The 17852-nt window shown below is 50.6% G+C and overlaps 1 protein-coding gene across 3 annotated transcripts in view; it reads right to left on the reverse strand.

Moving 5' to 3' along the window:
* Nucleotides 1-14124: 14124 nt before the first annotated feature.
* The window catches only part of LOC125449499 (rho-related GTP-binding protein RhoA-D-like), a 52721-nt gene continuing 48993 nt past the window's right edge, over nt 14125-17852 (reverse strand). The window contains exons 4-8 of one of the 3 annotated variants that reach the window (XM_048525304.1): nt 17287-17425; nt 16395-16482; nt 15867-15976; nt 15240-15338; nt 14125-14909 (exon numbers count right to left, since the gene is read on the reverse strand). In XM_048525304.1, the coding sequence (XP_048381261.1) occupies nt 14751-14909; nt 15240-15338; nt 15867-15976; nt 16395-16482; nt 17287-17425 (595 nt within the window). In that variant the 3' untranslated portion in view covers nt 14125-14750. Of the gene's footprint in view, nt 14910-15203; nt 15339-15866; nt 15977-16394; nt 16483-17286; nt 17426-17852 lie in introns of all 3 variants that reach the window. The other 2 variants (XM_048525303.1, XM_048525305.1) reach the window with 2 other exon arrangements.

A 17852-nucleotide genomic window follows, 5' to 3' on the forward strand; every position in this document is an offset into this window, starting at 1 on the left:
CTCAGAGAAGAAATTCCTTCTCCTCTCAATCTGCAACTGGTGCCCTTTATTCTGAGACTATTCCCTCTGATCCTAGACTTTCCCATGAAGTGAAACATCTCAACATTTACCCTGTCAAGTCCCTTAAGACTCTGTATGTATCAATGAGATTACCTCTTATCGTCACTTAAATAAAGGGAAGAAAACTACCTTGAAGAAGGGTCTCGACCCATAACATCAGCCTTCCTGCCCCTCTGATGCTACTTGGCCTGCTGTGTTCATCCAGCTCCACACCGTGTTAACTACTGTTCCCAATTGGAGTTTTCCAGTTTTTAAAAAATTTAATTCAGTCATGGAATGTGAGAATGGGCTGGTTAGGCCAGTTAAGAAACAACCAGTCAGGAATTGTGTTGGCCACACCAGGTAAGGATGGCAATTTTGTTTCCTAAAGGATGTTGGTGAATCAGATGGCTGTTTAGAATTGACAGTGGTTGCTTTTTTTATACCAGATTTTTCACTGAATTCGAATTTTGTAATCTGTCATGGCGGGATTTGAACGCATGTCCCGAGTATATTCACCTGGGCTCTTGGATTATTGATCCAGTGCTGTTAATACTAGCTGACCACCTCCCTGTTTGTTTGTAGATTTAAATGTATTTTATATATGTAGATTAAAGTCACCCGTAATTATTGCCATCCTTTTGTCACAAGCACCATTGTTGGATTCTGCATGATTCACCTAAGGTTGTGAGTACTGTTGGGGGAGCTGGAGATTACTTACACAATGACTTCCGCAGATTCTACGTTGGAACTGAAAATCAAAAGAACTGTGGATGCTGGAAATCTGAAACAAAAACAGAAATTCCTGGAAAATCTCAGCGGGTCTGGCAGCATCTGTGGAGAGAAATCAGAGTTAGTGTTTCAGATTCAGTGACCCTTTCTCAGGACTGATGGCAGCTAGGGAAAGGATAGTTTTGATACAGGAGATGGGGTGGGGCGAGAGTGGAGAGTAAATGACAGGTGGAGAAAGAGCCCAAAGAGAGAGAAAGAAGGTTGGACAGACAAACGAGCAGTTAAAGGTCAGCCTGGGGGAACAAATAGCTGTTACCGGGGATAATTAGTGGCTGGTAATGAATAGTGTGTGGTAGTGATCACTTCAATACACCACTGTGTTCATTGGCCAAGATTGTACAGCAAGCTCTCCTGAGCTAGCTGTGGTGTTACTACTGGTGTGCATTTGGTTTGTTCTCTCTGCCCCTTCCTGACACTCAATGACCTTAATTTCCCATATTCTTATGTCAGTCTGCTGCCTCGAGTCTGCACATAGATTTGCCTCATCAAACCTGTGGATAGGAAGCAGACTGGGATGGGCCATCCAGTCCCATTCAGCCATTCCATAAGATTGTAAGCCTGCAATCAACATTACTGCCTGTCACCCCCAATTGAAACAACAATTAATCCCCCACTCCTTTAGCCTTCAAGCTATTAGGAGACTCTGCTTCCACCTAATTTTCAGGAAGAGAGTTACAAAGAGTGATGACCTTCTTAGAGGGAAAGAAACCATCTCATCTCTATCTTAAATAAAATCATACAGCACGGAAACAGACCCTTCGGTCCAACCAGTTCAAGCTGATTGTGATTCCAAACTAAACTAATCCCACCTACCTGCTCCTGGCCCACATCCCTGCAAACATTTCTTATCCATCTACTAGTCAAACATCTTATAGACATAACTGTACCCACATGCACCACTTCCTCTGGAGGTTTGTTCTATGCATGAACCGCTCTGTAAGAAGAGTTGTCCCTCATGTCTTTTCAACATCTTTCTCCTCTCACTTTAAGTATATCTCCTCTAGTCTTTAAATCGCCCGGGAAAAGGTATCTGCCATTCACCGTATCTTATTTTAGGAGCCTCTATATGGTCACCTCTTAAACTCCTACACTCCAGGGGAAACATGTCTAACCCTATCCAGCCTCACCTTATAACTCAAACCCTCCATTCCTGGCAAGATCCTGGTAAATCTCTTCTGGACCTCTCCAGTTTAATGATATCCTTCCTATAACAGGGTGACCAGGACTGGACACAGTACTCCAGAAGGAGCCTCACCAAAGTCTTGTATAACCTTAACGAGATGTCCCAACCCCTATATTCAAAGATCTGAGCAATGAAGGCAAACATACTAGATGCTTTCTTAACCACTCTGTGTATATGTGTTGCAAACTTCAAAGAATTATGTATCCAAACCCCTAGGTCTTCCTTGACTTTTAAACAGTGAGCCCTCTTTCTCTCATAGGAAGAAACAGCTTCACAATATCCCTCCAAGCTGAGTCAAGACTCCAAGCTGAATCCCTTACACCAGCTATTTCATTCATAGCTCATTTGAATTCCCTAGTTACATGTTTGTTGGAATGTGGTCCAGGTCCATTCCAATGGGACAGATCCTACGACTGAAGCCAATGCCTGAAAAACCAGAACATCATCTTCCCTACATTCACTTTGCCAATCTTCTGATTGATGGATTTGATTTATTCTCACGTGAACCTAAGTACAGTGAAAAGCTTTGTTTGCAAGCAGCATAGGCAGATCATAGCAGCAGGAACATACAGGCCCTGGGGTGAAAAAAATTTGAACAGAGTAAGCCAGACAGATTACACTGCACAGGATATGTGCAAGGCCAGGACAACATTAACAAGATCAACATTATTGGAGGTTACAGAGTCCTTCCATCAGTCTAATAACAGCCGGGAAGAAGCTGTTCCTGAACCTGCTGGTGTGTGTGTTCAGGCTTCTGTACCTTCTGCCTGATGGTTGAGGTGGTCAGAGACCCTTCCTGGGTGTGATGGGTCTATGATGATACTGACAGCCTTTCTGTGGCAGTGAGCCATGTAAATGGATCCCATGGATGGGAGATTGGCTTCTGCGATGGTCTGGGCTGTGCACACCACCTTCTGTAGTTTCTTACAGTCCTGGGCAGAGCAGTACTGCACCAGGCCGTTATGCACCCAGGCAGGATGCTTTCAATGATGCATGCGTAGGAGTTGGTGAGGGTCCTTATGGACATGTCAAATTTCCTGAGGGAGAAGAGGCTTTGTTGTCCCTTTCTGACCATTATATTCATGTGTGAAGTCCAGAACAGGTTGTCTGTTAACATCACTCCGAGGAACCCTCTCAACCTCTGCTCGGTTGATGTGGATGGTGGGGTTGGGTAGGTGGGGGGAATGTTCACCTTTCTTTCTGAAGTCAATGATCAGTTCTTTAGTTTTGCTGACATTGAGAGAGAGGCTGTTCTCATTGCACCATGTCACCCAGCCCTCTATATCCTCTCTGTATTCTGACTCATTGTTGTTTGATATCCATCCTACCACAGTGATGCCGACAGCAAACTTGTCGATGTTGCCAGATTACGAATGAACACCACAGTCGTGGGTGTACAGGGAATACAGTAGGGGGCTAATCGATATGTCACACAGATAATAATTCCCTTGAAGTTCTGCTCTTCAACATAGTGCCTAGTTCTTATTTTAGAGAGAATAGAGTATGTACAAGGCAGTAGTCAGAGCACAGCTGGACTGGTGAAGTATTTTGGCCCCTTATCAAAGGAAATATGTGCTTGACATTGGAGGCAGTCAACTGATCTGGGTATGGAGATACTGTCCAACGAGGAGAGGTTGAGTTGGTTGGGCCTGTACTCATTGGGAGTTTAGAAGGATGAAACGTACAGGATACTTAGGGGTTTGACAGGGGAGATATGGACAGATTGTTTCCCCTTGTGGGACAGTCTAGGTCCAGAGGGACATCATCGCAGAGGAAGGGCCCAATTAAACCAGAGATGCGGAGAAATTTCTTCTCCCAAAGGGTTATAAGGCAGTTCTTTACTGCAGACGCTTAAGAATATTCAAGATTGAGATGAGCAGATTTTTAATCAGGACAGGGATCAAGTGTTGTTGGAAAGGGCAAGAGAGTGCAGTTGACAATTATCAGATCAGCCTTGATTCCAAGAATTGACTTGATGGGCTGAATGACCTCCTACATCTTATGGGAGCCTCATAAAGTCTAGCACCTTGCTTGGATTGGATAAGGCAAATGTGAGGTTAATTAAGTCAAATTCTTTGACTTAGCTCCTGTCCCCTTCTCTTGCCATGCGGCCTCGCAGCTCAAGTTATTAAGTAGAAAGGCAAAAGAAAATGCTTTAATAGTTCGTGTTGTGACTTAGGCAATTTTTAACACTCATCTTTATCTGTTTTTAAAAAATGTTAACAGTTTATTGCATTGGCTTTTTTTCTGGCGCAGGGTATATTGTTTTCTTCAGATCTCAACTTGTTTCAAAATGCACGCTTAAATTCCGTATCAAAGTTTGTTTCTCAAATGTAAGTAGTTACCCCCTTGAGTGAATAAAAATATTGCTCTGTGTCGCCTCTCATGAGAAGATTGGACAATCCTGTTGCACGTCAATCCCTGGAGGATACCAGACAGACACAGCAAGTAATGGGAGAGGTAAATGGAAGGTCACCTTCTGTCATAAAGGAATTCATGTACACAAATGAAGTCTTACTGCAGGGCGTTGTAGATATGAAGAGTGCAAACATATGTGTCCTGGACGGAGTGATGACGAAGCTTCTCCTGAGTGGCATCTTACATGATGTCATTGACCTTTCAGAAAACATTCAGGAGAATCATATATTGCGTAGAGCACAGAGTGAGGCCATTAGGTCCATTGTGTCTGTTTTGGCACTCGAGAAAAACATCTCAGGCATTGGTGAGGGCAGCCTGCCCCGTCAAAAGGTCAGCGCTGAGGGAGCGCCACACTGTCGGAGGGTCAGTGCTGAGGGAGAGCTGCACTGTCGGAGGGTCAGCGCTGAGGGAGCGGGCACTGTTGGAGGGTCAGTGCTGAGGGAGCGAGCACTGTAGGAGGGACAGTGCTGAGAGAGCGGGCACTGTCGGAGGGTCAGTGCTGAGGGAGCGGGCACTGTCGGAGGGTCAGTGCTGAGGGAGCGGGCACTGTCAGAGGGTCAGTGCTGAGGGAGCGGGCACTGTCAGAGGGTCAGCGCTGAGGGAGCGGGCACTGTCAGACGGTCAGCGCTGAGGGACCGGGCGCTGTCAGAAGGTCAGCGCTGAGGGAGCGGGCACTGTCAGACGGTCAGCGCTGAGGGACCGGGCACTGTCGGAGGGTCAGCGCTGAGGGAGCGGGCACTGTCGGAGGGTCAGTGCTGAGGGAGAGCTGCACTGTCGGAGGGTCAGCGCTGAGGGAGCGGGCACTGTCGGAGGGTCAGTGCTGAGGGAGCGAGCACTGTAGGAGGGACAGTGCTGAGAGAGCGGGCACTGTCGGAGGGTCAGTGCTGAGGGAGCGGGCACTGTCGGAGGGTCAGTGCTGAGGGAGCGGGCACTGTCAGAGGGTCAGCGCTGAGGGAGCTGGCACTGTCAGACAGTCAGCGCTGAGGGACCGGGCACTGTCAGAGGGTCAGCGCTGAGGGACCGGGCACTGTCAGAGGGTCAGCGCTGAGGGAGCGGGCACTGTCAGACGGTCAGCGCTGAGGGACCGGGCACTGTCGGAGGGTCAGCGCTGAGGGAGCGGGCTCTGTCGGAGGGTCAGTGCTGAGGGAGCGGGCTCTGTCGGAGGGTCAGTGCTGAGGGAGCGGGCACTGTCGGAGGGTCAGTGCTGAGGGAGCGGGCACTGTCGGAGGGTCAGTGCTGAGGGAGCGAGCACTGTCGGAGGGTCAGTGTTGAGGGAGCGGGCACTGTCGGAGGGTCAGTGCTGAGGCAGCGGGCACTGTGAGAGGGTCAGTGCTGAGGGAGCGGGCTCTGTCGGAGGGTCAGTGCTGAGGGAGCGGGCACTGTCGGAGGGTCAGTGCTGAGGGAGTGGGCACTGTCAGAGGGTCAGTGCTGAGGGAGCGGGCACTGTCAGAGGGTCAGTGCTGAGGGAGCGGGCACTGTCAGAGGGTCAGTGCTGAGGGAGCGGGCATTGTCAGAGGGTCAGTGCTGAGGGAGCGGGCATTGTTGGAGGCTCAGTGCTGAGGGAGCGGGCACTGTTGGAGGGTCAGTGTTGAGGGAGCGGGCACTGTCGGAGGGTCAGTGCTGAGAGAGCGGGCTCTGTTGGAGGGTCAGTGTTGAGGGAGCGGGCACTGTCGGAGGGTCAGTGCTGAGGCAGCGGGCACTGTGAGAGGGTCAGTGCTGAGGGAGCGGGCTCTGTCGGAGGGTCAGTGCTGAGGGAGCGGGCACTGTCGGAGGGTCAGTGCTGAGGGAGCGGGCACTGTCAGAGGGTCAGTGCTGAGGGAGCGGGCACTGTCAGAGGGTCAGTGCTGAGGGAGCGGGCACTGTCAGAGGGTCAGTGCTGAGGGAGCGGGCATTGTTGGAGGCTCAGTGCTGAGGGAGCGGGCACTGTCGGAGGGTCAGTGCTGAGGGAGCGGGCACTGTCAGAGGGTCAGTGCTGAGGGAGCGGGCTCTGTTAGAGGGTCAGTGTTGAGGGAGCGGGCACTGTCGGAGGGTCAGTGCTGAGGCAGCAGGCACTGTGAGAGGGTCAGTGCTGAGGGAGCGGGCTCTGTCGGAGGGTCAGTGCTGAGGGAGCGGGCCCTGTCGGAGGGTCAGTGCTGAGGGAGCGGGCACTGTCGGAGGGTCAGTGCTGAGGGAGCGGGCCCTGTCGGAGGGTCAGTGTTGACGGAGCGGGCACTGTCGGAGGGTCAGTGCTGAGGGAGCGGGCACTGTCGGAGGGTCAGTGCTGAGGGAGCGGGCCCTGTCGGAGGGTCAGTGCTGAGGGAGCGGGCACTGTCGGAGGGTCAGTGCTGAGGGAGCGGACACTGTCGGAGGGTCAGTGCTGAGGGAGCGGGCACTGTCGGAGGGTCAGCGCTGAGGGAGCGGGCACTGTAAAAGGGTCAGCGCTGAGGGAGCGCCGCTCTGTCGGAGGGTCAGTGCTGAGGGAGCGGGCACTGTCGGAGCGTCAGTGCTGAGGGAGTGGGCACTGTCGGAGGGTCAGTGCTGAGGGAGCGGGCACTGTCGGAGGGTCAGTGCTGAGGGAGCGGGCTCTGTTAGAGGGTCAGTGTTGAGGGAGCGGGCACTGTCGGAGGGTCAGTGCTGAGGCAGCAGGCACTGTGAGAGGGTCAGTGCTGAGGGAGCGGGCTCTGTCGGAGGGTCAGTGCTGAGGGAGCGGGCACTGTCGGAGGGTCAGTGCTGAGGGAGCGGGCCCTGTCGGAGGGTCAGTGCTGAGGGAGCGGGCACTGTCGGAGGGTCAGTGCTGAGGGAGCGGGCCCTGTCGGAGGGTCAGTGTTGACGGAGTGGGCACTGTCGGAGGGTCAGTGCTGAGGGAGCGGGCACTGTCGGAGGGTCAGTGCTGAGGGAGCGGGCCCTGTCGGAGGGTCAGTGCTGAGGGAGCGGGCTCTGTCGGAGGGTCAGTGCTGAGGGAGCGGGCACTGTCGGAGGGTCAGTGCTGAGGGAGCGGACACTGTCGGAGGGTCAGTGCTGAGGGAGCGGGCACTGTCGGAGGGTCAGCGCTGAGGGAGCGGGCACTGTAAAAGGGTCAGCGCTGAGGGAGCGCCGCTCTGTCGGAGGGTCAGTGCTGAGGGAGCGGGCACTGTCGGAGGGTCAGTGCTGAGGGAGGGGGCACTGTCGGAGGGTCAGTGCTGAGGGAGCGGGCACTGTCGGAGGGTCAGTGCTGAGGGAGCGGGCACTGTCGGAGGGTCAGTGCTGAGGGAGCGGGCACTGTCGGAGGGTCAGTGCTGAGGGAGTGGGCACTGTCGGAGGGTCAGTGCTGAGGGAGCGGGCACTGTCGGAGGGTCAGTGCTGAGGGAGCGGGCACTGTCGGAGGGTCAGTGCTGAGGGAGTGGGCACTGTCGGAGGGTCAGTGCTGAGGGAGTGGGCACTGTCGGAGGGTCAGTGCTGAGGGAGCGCTGTATTCCTGATAAAGTTATTGTTGCTAGACCATTGGCAGCACTGCCATCAGCTGACTAGGCTATTCTCTCCATCTCTAACTGCAATGTGAGCTTATCACTGATCTGGCACAGTTCACAGGGTTGCTGTTTACTCCTTCATGTGTGCAGCAGCTGTATGAGTGAACATCATGATACATTTGATGACTACCAGTTTGGGTCTTGCCAGGGCCACTCACCTCCTGACCTCATTACATCCTTGGTCCAAACGTGGACAAATGAGCTGAATTCCAGAGGTGAGGGAAGAGTGACAACCCTTGATACCAATCCTGCATTCGACCAAGTGTGGCATCAGGGAGCCCTGGCAAAACTGGAACCAATGGGTATCGGGGGCTAACACTCTGGTGGTTGGAGTCATACCTGACAGAAAGGGAGATGCTGGTGGTTGTGGGAGGACAGTCATCTCAGCTCCAGGACATCTCTGTAGGAGTTCCTCAGGGTAGTGTCCGAGGCCCAACCACCTTCATTAATGACCTTCCCTCCATCATAAGGTCAGAGGTGGGGATGTTCGCCGATGATCGCACAAGGTTCAGCACCATTCGCAACTCCTCAGGTACTGAAGCAGTCCGTGTTCACATGCAAGATGACCAAAATTGGTGATGACATGGACAGCAAAGAAAGTTACCTCAGAGTACAATGGGACCTCGATCAGGTGGGCTGATAGACCGAGGAAGGGCAGGTGCAGTTTAATTTAGATAATCAGGGCAGGACTTATAGTAAAGTCCTGGGAATGTTGTTGTAGTTCCTTGAAAATGGAGCCACAGATAGACAGGGCAGTGAAGAAGGCATTCGGTACACTTGCCTTTATTGGTCAATGCATTGAGTATAGGGAGTTGGGAGGGTCATGTTGCAGCTGTACAGGACATTGGTTAGGGCCACTTTTGGAACACTGCATGCAATTCTGGTCTCCCTGCTGTAGGAAGGATGTTGTGAAATTTGAAAGTGCTCAGAAACGATTTACGGGGATGTTGCCAGGGTTGGAGGGTTTGAGCTACAGGGAGAGGCTGGATAGCTGGGGCTGTTTTCCCTGGAGCATTGGATGTTGAACATAGAACATAGAGAACATAGAAGATAGAAAAGCACAGTACAGGCCCGTTGGCCCACGATGTTGTGCCGTGGAATAATCCTAATCCAAAAATAAAATAACCTAACCTACATTCCCCTCAATTCAGTGCCATCCATGTGCATGTCCAGCAGTCGCTTAAATGTCTCTAATGACTCCGCTTCCACGACTACCACTGGCAAACTATTCCATGCGCTCACAACTCTCTGGGTGAAGAACCTCCCTCTGACATCTCCTCTATACCTTCCTCCTAACACCTTAAAACTATGACCCCTCGTGGCAGTCAATCCTGCCCTGGGGAAACGTCTCTGGCTATCGACTCTGTTGAGGGGTGATGTTGCAGAAGTTTCTAAAATCATGAGGGGCACGGATAGGGTTTTTTTAAATTCCCCAGGATGAGGGTGTCCTAAACTAGAGAGGCATAGGTTTAAAGTGAGAGGGGAAAGATTTGAAAGAGTTCTAGGGAGCAACATTTTCACACAGAGGGAGGTGTGTGTATGGAATGAACTGCCAGAGGAAGTGGTGGGGGCTGGTACAGTTACAGCATTTAAAAGGCATCTGTATGGGGACATGGATAGGAAGGGTTAGAGGGACATGGGCCAAATGCTGGCAAATGGGAGTAGATTAATTTAGGATATTGGTCAGCATGGAGAAGTTGGACTGAACAGTCTGTTTCCATGCTGTACAACTCTATGGCACTATCTGGACAGTATCAGGCTTGTGCTGAGAAGTGGCAAATAACATTCGCGCCACACAAATGCCAGGCTATGACCATCACCGGTAAGAGGCAATCTCACCATGGCCGCTTGATAGTCAATGTTATCAGCATCACGGAAACCCTAAGAGCAACATCCTGGGGGTTATCATTGAAACTCAATGAGGGTAGTGGTGGAAGGATGTTTTTCAGGCTGCAGGTTCGTGACCAGTGGCATTCTGCAGGGATCCGCACTGGGACCTCTGCTGTTTGTGATATATGTAAATGACTTGGATGAAAATGTAGATGGATGGGTGAGCTAGTTTGCAGACGGTACAAATATTGGTGGAGTTGTGGACAGTGTAGAAGGTTATGGGATACTGATCAGTTACAGAAATGGGCAGAGAAATGGCAGATGGAATTTAATCCGTGAAAGTGTGAGGTGCAGCACTTTGGGAGATCAAATGTTAAGAGTGCGTATAGAGTTAATGGCAGGACCCTGAACAGCATTGATGTACAGAGGGATCCTGGGGTTCAAGTCCACAGCTCCCCGAAAGTGACCACGCAAGTAGATAGAGCGGTAAAGAGGGTGTATGGCGCACTTGTCTTTATTGTTTGGGGAACTGAGTACAAGAGTCAGGATGTCGTGTCGCAGCTTTATAAGACTTTGGTTAGACTACACTTAGAGTATTGTATTCAATTCTGGTCACCACATTACAGGAAGGATGTGGGGGCTTTGGAGAGGGTGCAGGAGAGGTTTAGCCAGATGCTGCCTGGATTAGAGGGAATGAGATATAGGCAGAGGCTAGATCTATAAAATGTGAGGCTGGATGAACACAGCAGGCCAAGCAGCATCTCAGGAGCACAAAAGCTGACGTTTCGGGCCTAGACCGTTCATCTGATGAAGGGTCTAGGCCCGAAACGTCAGCTTTTGTGCTCCTGAGATGCTGCTTGGCCTGCTGTGTTCATCCAGCCTCACATTTTATTATCTTGGAATCTCCAGCATCTGCAGTTCCCATTATCTCAGAGGCTAGATATACTTGGGTTGTTTCCTCTGGAGCGGCGCAGGCTGAGCGGAGACTTGATAAAAGTCCTTAAAATTATGAGATGCATAGATAGGGTTGATGGTCAAAATCTTTCTCCCCAGAGTTGAAATGTCTAAAACTAGGGGGCAGGCATTTAAGGTTAAAGAGGGAAAGTTCAAAGGAGTCGTGACGAGCAATTTTTTTTACACTGAGTGTGGTACGACTCTGAAATGCACTGCCATGGTTGGTGGTGGAGGCAGATACATTTGGGGCATTTAAGTGACTTTTAGATAAGCTCATGACGGCGAGCACAAGGGTGCATAGCTTTAAATTGAGGTGTGAAAGATATAGGACAGATGTCAGAGGTAGTTTCTTTACTCAGAGAGTAGTAAAGGAATGGAACGCTTTGCCTGCAATGGTAGTAGATTCGCCAACTTTAGGTACATTTAAGTCGTCATTGGACAAGCATATGGACATACATGGAATAGTGTAGGTTAGATGGGCTTGAGATCGGTATGACAGGTCGGCACAACATCGAGGGCCGAAGGGCCTGTACTGTGCTGTAGTGTTCTATGTTCTATGTTCTAAAATGTAAGGAATGGAGGGATATGGACCAAGAGAAGGGATTAGTTTCATTTGGCAAAATGTTTGGCACAACATCGTGAGGCCAACCCTGTGCTGCACAGTTCTACGTTCAACTGGACCCACCACATAAACACAGCGGCTACAAGAGCAGGTCAGAGGCTGGGAATCCTGCAGCGAGTAACTCCCATCCTGTCTCCCCATCTACAAGGCAGGAGGGTGATGGGGTACTCCCCACTTGCCCCTGGATGGGGGCAGCTCCAACAACTCAAGAAGCTCGACACCATCCAGGACAAAGCAGCCCCCGCTCAATTGGCACCACATCCACAAACATCCCACTCCCTCCCCCCACCGACGCTCAGTCGCAGCAGTGTGTACCATCTACCCATCTACAAGATGCTCTGCAGAAACTCACCAAAGATCCTCAGACAGCACCTCCCAAACCCATGACCCACTTCCATCCAGAAGGACAAGGGGCAGCAGGTACATGGGACCCCCACCCCCTGTAAGTTCCCCTCCGAGCCACCCCCCCATCCTGACTCGGAAATATACCCCCGTTCCCTCAGTGTCACTGGGTCAGAATCCCTGGAATTCCCTCCCTAAGAGACAATGTGTGTCATCCCACAGCACATGGACTGGTTCAAGGCAGATCGCCCTAACTTCCTAAGAGGCAAGCAGGGATGGGCAATAAATGCTGGGTGCAGCCAGAAACATCCGCACCCCTCCAATGAATAAATTTAACAAAAAAATTTCCAGTCTCCTGGCTTTTCACTGTATCCTTGCACATTGTTTGCATTTACACCAACATCCAATGTTCCCTGGGTGCCTTGAATAAACCTGCCACCCCCAAAACTTCCAGGCAGTGCATTGCAGTTCTGAACCACTCACCATCAAAATATTAATTAAGAGACAAATTAACTTCGGCTGTTTGAGCGTTTGGCTATCTGCCAAATTATCCTGTTCTGAACATCAAAGACTCATTTTGAGTCTAATAGAGCTTGACTTGCTACAAAGAAAGTGAGTTGTTACGTGAGAGGTTGTGGAGTTGCTGCAAGTGGAGAGAGAGTTTCATTTATTGTTTTCAGACCCAGTCCCTGACAAAGCCCAAATCTCTGTCACCCTAACCCTCCCATCAAAGACCATTCCTCTAAAACATCCCATTGAAAAAACATCATTTTAGAGCCGAAATCTATTAAAGGTATCCCTCTAGACCCCCTAACCCTTCCAGAAGAGTATCTCTCTAAAACTATAAGTGTTTCATCCAGGACAATCCTCCCAGATCCCTAACTCTCCCATCAAACAGCATTCCTCTCAACCCCTAGCACCACCCCCCCGCCCCCCCCCCCCCCCCACCATCCCTGTAGACCCCTAGGCTTCCCATCGAAGAGCAGCTCTCCAGTCCCATTCAGTCTTTCTCTCCTGCCCTGATGTAGGATCATAGAATTCCTACAGTGTAGAAGGCAGCCCCTCCAAAGAGCATCCCAGCCAGACCTACCCTCCTTACCTCTTTTTCCTGTAACCCTGCATTTCCATGGGGCAGCTTAAACAAGGGACAGCAGCTTGCAGTCCATGAGCACGACTGTGGCCGTATATTCTGGTGCTATTTCCATGGACCAACTCGTTCTCATGCTCACACAAGCTTGCGGAACAACATATCATTAACCAGATTTGGGAATTTGTTACTTTATGAATTCAATATCAAGGTCAACAGGTTCAGGCCATAAACTCTTCCCATCTGTTTGAGATTTTTCTTTTCAGCATTTGTATCTTGTTTTCACAGTTTTGCTTTTAGTCAGAGCTGACCTTTATTCTTCTAGTAAATCTAATGGGGACCAATGCTTTGTTTCCTGACTAAAATCATTTCCACTCACAATGCCCTCTGTTCCACAACATCTGTGACTGCTAATTTTCCTTACTTTTCTTGACCTCCTATTCTATTCAAATCTCCATTTCCCCCCACCCAACACCCCGTTCTCACAATTTTTCCCAACAACATCACATTTCCAACTCTCTTCTGAAGAATCAACGGACTTAAAAATGTTAACTGCACAGATGCCCCTGAGAGAGGCCTGCTGAGTTTCTCAAACACTTTTTAAATTTGAGAAGGGACTTACTCTACAATAAAATTCACATATTCTTGCTAAGTAGTAAGGCAACTCTGTAATTCTGCACTTCAAATCACAGTCAAATGATGTTAGAATCTGTGTAGATTTCAAATAACCTTAGCAAAGTAGGCAGTGAAAATATGAAGACCACTGATTATTTGGTGTAATACATCCTCATGAGATCGAGAAGCTGTATGTTGCTTCTTGTCAAATTGGGGGTGTTGTAGACAATAAAGAAAGTTCCCTCAGAATACAACAGGACCATGATCAGATGGGTCAATGAGTAGCAGAGAGAGTTTAATTCAGATCAATGTGAGGTGCTCCATTTTGGAGAGGAAAGTCAGGGCAGGACTTACACACTTCATGGTAAGGTCCTGGGGACTGTTGCTGAACAGAGAGACCTTGGAACGCAGGGTCATAGTTCCCTGTAAGTGGAGACACAGATAGATAGGATAATGAGGGAGGTTTTTGGGACACTTGCCCTTATTGGTCAGATAATGTGTTACCTCATTTACTTTGGCAAATAGAATAAAGGATGAATTTTTTTTCTGAATTCTGCGACACTGGGTTATGTGCACCTTCAGAAGGATCTAGGGGAACAAGGTGGACTCTGGATTCTGTTTCTCATGTTCTTACAATAGGATGAGGCCCACTTGGTTGGAAGTACATTTTATAATGGGGTATTTATATTATTACAGGGTACTTTTATAAACACCTTGCCATATGACCTAGATTAATGGACAAGAAAGCTCTGAAACGTCAGTATAACAGTCTTTATTAGATCCAGTCAGTGACCAAATGGATCACAAAATCCTGAAGCAGAACTCAGTATATTTTGTGTTTGTATCCGTTCAATGTATCAGCTCAAGTTCAGACAGACATTAAGTCTTTCATAGAGCAACAAACTGCATCACAATAGAGTCACTCGAAGACGTAAACATGGAAACTAAATTTCATTCAGGATTTCATTGTCCTGGGCTTTCAGAGTGACTCCAATTTCTTCCAATGCTTCTATGTTTCCTGCTCGGAGTGTCCACGAGTCAGTGTTACAGTGAGGAGTCAGGTGACACCAACAGTAGACAGAGGACGGAGCCTGGGCCTTTCCTGCTCCGAGTGCCCGGGTAGCAACATCACATGCTTCAGCCTAAGTCAGCTGCAGGCCGCATTAGAGGCTGGCTTCTTTTTGTGTGGACCACTAACATTCCAGGAGGATGGGATGAGAACACAGCCATGGTCCGGCCTCGCATTTACAACAGTCTTGGTGCCTTTGCTGGAGACAGCTGAAGGATGAACCCCACAAACCTGGGCCCTTCTTGGGGTAGGTTCCTGTGGAGGAGGAAGGTGGTTTTTCAGCGGGTGTCACCAGGACCCGGCAGCCTTCCTCACTATGACACCAGGCAGCCCCTCACAGTCTTTCTCGTCATCCTGCAGCCTCTGAGGGCAGCCAGAGTGGCCTCATGGAATGTCTCCAACACTTTCTCCCCTAGCTTTGCTGAACATTCTAGAAAGCCAGAGGCCTGTATCCGACACGCCATACTCTGTCCCTGTAAAGCAGTCAGATGAAAGTTGATGATCATCCCATCCAGCAAACACTGTACTCCAACCCTACTCCACCCCGACAAAGCAGGAACCATTGCTGGTTACCCCACTCTGTCCCAGGGATCACTGGGCGGTGATCTGCAGCTAGAACCCCGGCTCACTTGCCCCACGCTCTGTCCAGGTCGGTATCCTATCCAAAGGCCGGGACAGAGAGCTGCCCCGTGCTAATAGGGTGCTGGTGTGGACAGTAGGCTCTGTGTGGGGCAGCTGGGCAGTGTACGAACTGCACTAGTTTGTACCTGGGTAAAAGTAATGGCCTCTTGTCCACTTCTCACCAGTTTGCGCTGACAAGCTTTGTTCATTCTCAGGTCAGTCTTACAGGCCACCAACATGACTGGGGTCCAGGGACAGCTGCTCTGTACCTCAGGGAGCCACTGTGGAGAAACAACACAGAGAGGTGAGCAACATGGGACAGCAGGAGGCCACTCAACCCCCTTCCCCGGCCTGTTACACAGGGAAACAGCAGGAGGCCATTCAGCCCCCTTCCCCAGCCTGTTACACAGGGAAACAGCAGGAGGACAATCAGCCCCCTTCCCCGGCCTGTTACACAGGGGAACAGCAGGAGGCCATTCAGCCCCCTTCCCCAGCCTGTTACACAGGGAAACAGCAGGAGCACAATCAGCCCCCTTCCCCAGCCTGTTACACAGGGAAACAGCAGGAGGCCATTCAGCCCCCTTCCCCGGCCTGTTACACAGGGGAACAGCAGGACACCATTCATCCCCCTTCCCTGGCCTGTTACACAGGGGGATAGCAGGAGGCCATTCATCCCCCTTCCCTGGCCCGTTACACAGGGGGACAGCAGGAGGCCATTCAGCCCCCTTCCCTGGCCTGTTACACAGGGGGACAGCAGGAGGCCATTCAGTTCCTTGATTGTGTTATTTGAAAGACAGAGTTTGACTCACCCGGTTCACCACATTCTGAAAGCTGATTGGATTGGTGACATCATAGCAAATCAGCACCACATTGGCTCCTTTGTAGCAGAGTGGGCGAAGTCTGTCATAGTCTACCTCTCCTGTTGTGACAAGCAGCCAATCAATCTCTCACATCCCTCCATTGCCTTCCACCCACTTTCACCCAGGTAACAATACACTGCCCAGCTGCCCCATACAGAGCCCACTGTCCACACCAGCACCCCATTAGCATGGGGCCGGCATATATCACTCTGCAAGGAATTTAAACCAGGGAGAGGCCATTCAGTTCATCAAACCTGTTAGACAGGGAACAGCAGGAGACAATTCAGCGCCTTCCCCAGCCTGTTACACAGGGAAACAGCAGGAGGCCATTCAGCCCCTTCCCCAGCCTGTTACACAGGTGGACAGCAGGAGGCCATTCAGCCCCTTCCCCAGCCTGTTATACAGGGGGACAGCAGGAGGCTTTTCAGCCCCATGATTCTCTCAGGATATCTCACTGCAATCTCCATCCATACTGACCTGCTGTATCCCATAGGCTGAGGTCCAACAGGAAGCTCCCACAGCTGAAGTGTGCTGAGAATTTATCCGAGACTGTTGGGATATAGGTCTGGAGGACAGAAGGTAGAGACCGTTGAGAAAACTGACACAGCAAGTAGCTAGGACAGCGACACTCTGTCTCCTTCATCCTCTCTCAGCCACTCACACCCACTCTCTTTGTCTGTCTCACACTCGCTTTCTCCTCCACCCCCTCTCAATCACTCTGTTTCTTCTGTATCTCCCTCTCTCTCATTTATTTGCCCATTCAGTGTTTCTCTCTCTCTCTTGCTCTCTCTCTCTCTCTCTGCCCCTTTCTCTCGCTCAATCTGGTCAACATTATTTTGTAAGGATTGATTTTCAGGTTGTCAGTTCACACGGAGAGGTGGGAGACTGTGGGAGGATTCTCAGTCTAGCAGAGAAGACTCAGGTGGAGATTGAATCGAGCTGCTCACAATCAGGAGGGATTTTCCTTCAAGTTTATTCAGGGACACAGCTTCCAGTGAGTGACCGAAGGATCCCAGATTGAAGCGAATCGGGGAAATATTCCAAGATGGGGGTGGTGGGGTGATGAGGAGAATTGGTTTAGGTTGGGATACAGTGAGTTATTGTGGTGTGGAACGCACTGCCTGAGAGGGAACAGGTTCAATAGGAACCCCCCAGGAGGGGCATTGGAGAAATACTGGCAGGGGTAAGATTTACAGGGAGACAGGGGGAAGGTGCTGAGGGAAAGATTTACAGGGAGACGGATGAAGGGGTCTTGAGTGGAAAGAGCCGGGGTTGGGTGTGTGGGGGAGTGGGGGGTGGTGGAAGGGGTGCAGTTCTAACCAGAATGCATCGCAGGCCCAAGCAGAAATGGGAGTGAACTGCAGCTTACCTCCGGGAAATGTCCCTCAGCAAAGACAGCCTGCAGGCAGGTCTTCCCACAGCCTCCATCGCCGACAAAAACCATCTTCAGAGCTTGGTTATAGTGGCAGCGATCCATTGCAGAGAGTCTGTCAGTGTGTGTCTGAGGACTGAATGCAGACAGCAGGTGTGTATATCCGGCTGTGAGCTCTCGCTCTCGTTCTCACTCTCTCAGCTGAGGGGCAGAAAGACTTGCTCCTTCCAATCCAAGATCAGCTGCAGCTCCAGCAAACTGCCGGTTTTTGTACCAGAGCCTGAGTGGGATGTCCCAGAGACACACCCTACCCTATCCCACACACCCACAGCCTCCACTACGAGCCTGCAGTTCCCTTTTATGAACCATGAGTGGAGAGTGAAGGGGGAACAGGGCTGATATGTCCCAGGGAATTACAGGCAGCTTCCAGAGGCCTGGAGCCCGGTCACTGCTGGAAGGGTACCTAGTGAGGACAGAAACACATTCACAAGTTGTGATCTGCAAAATTCCTGCTGCTCAGCAGTGTGTATAGCTTGGGAGCACTTTGGGTTTGTCTGGAATCT

The sequence above is a fragment of the Stegostoma tigrinum genome, chromosome 46 (genome assembly GCF_030684315.1).
Source record: "Stegostoma tigrinum isolate sSteTig4 chromosome 46, sSteTig4.hap1, whole genome shotgun sequence".
NCBI classification, from domain to species: Eukaryota; Metazoa; Chordata; class Chondrichthyes; order Orectolobiformes; family Stegostomatidae; genus Stegostoma; species Stegostoma tigrinum.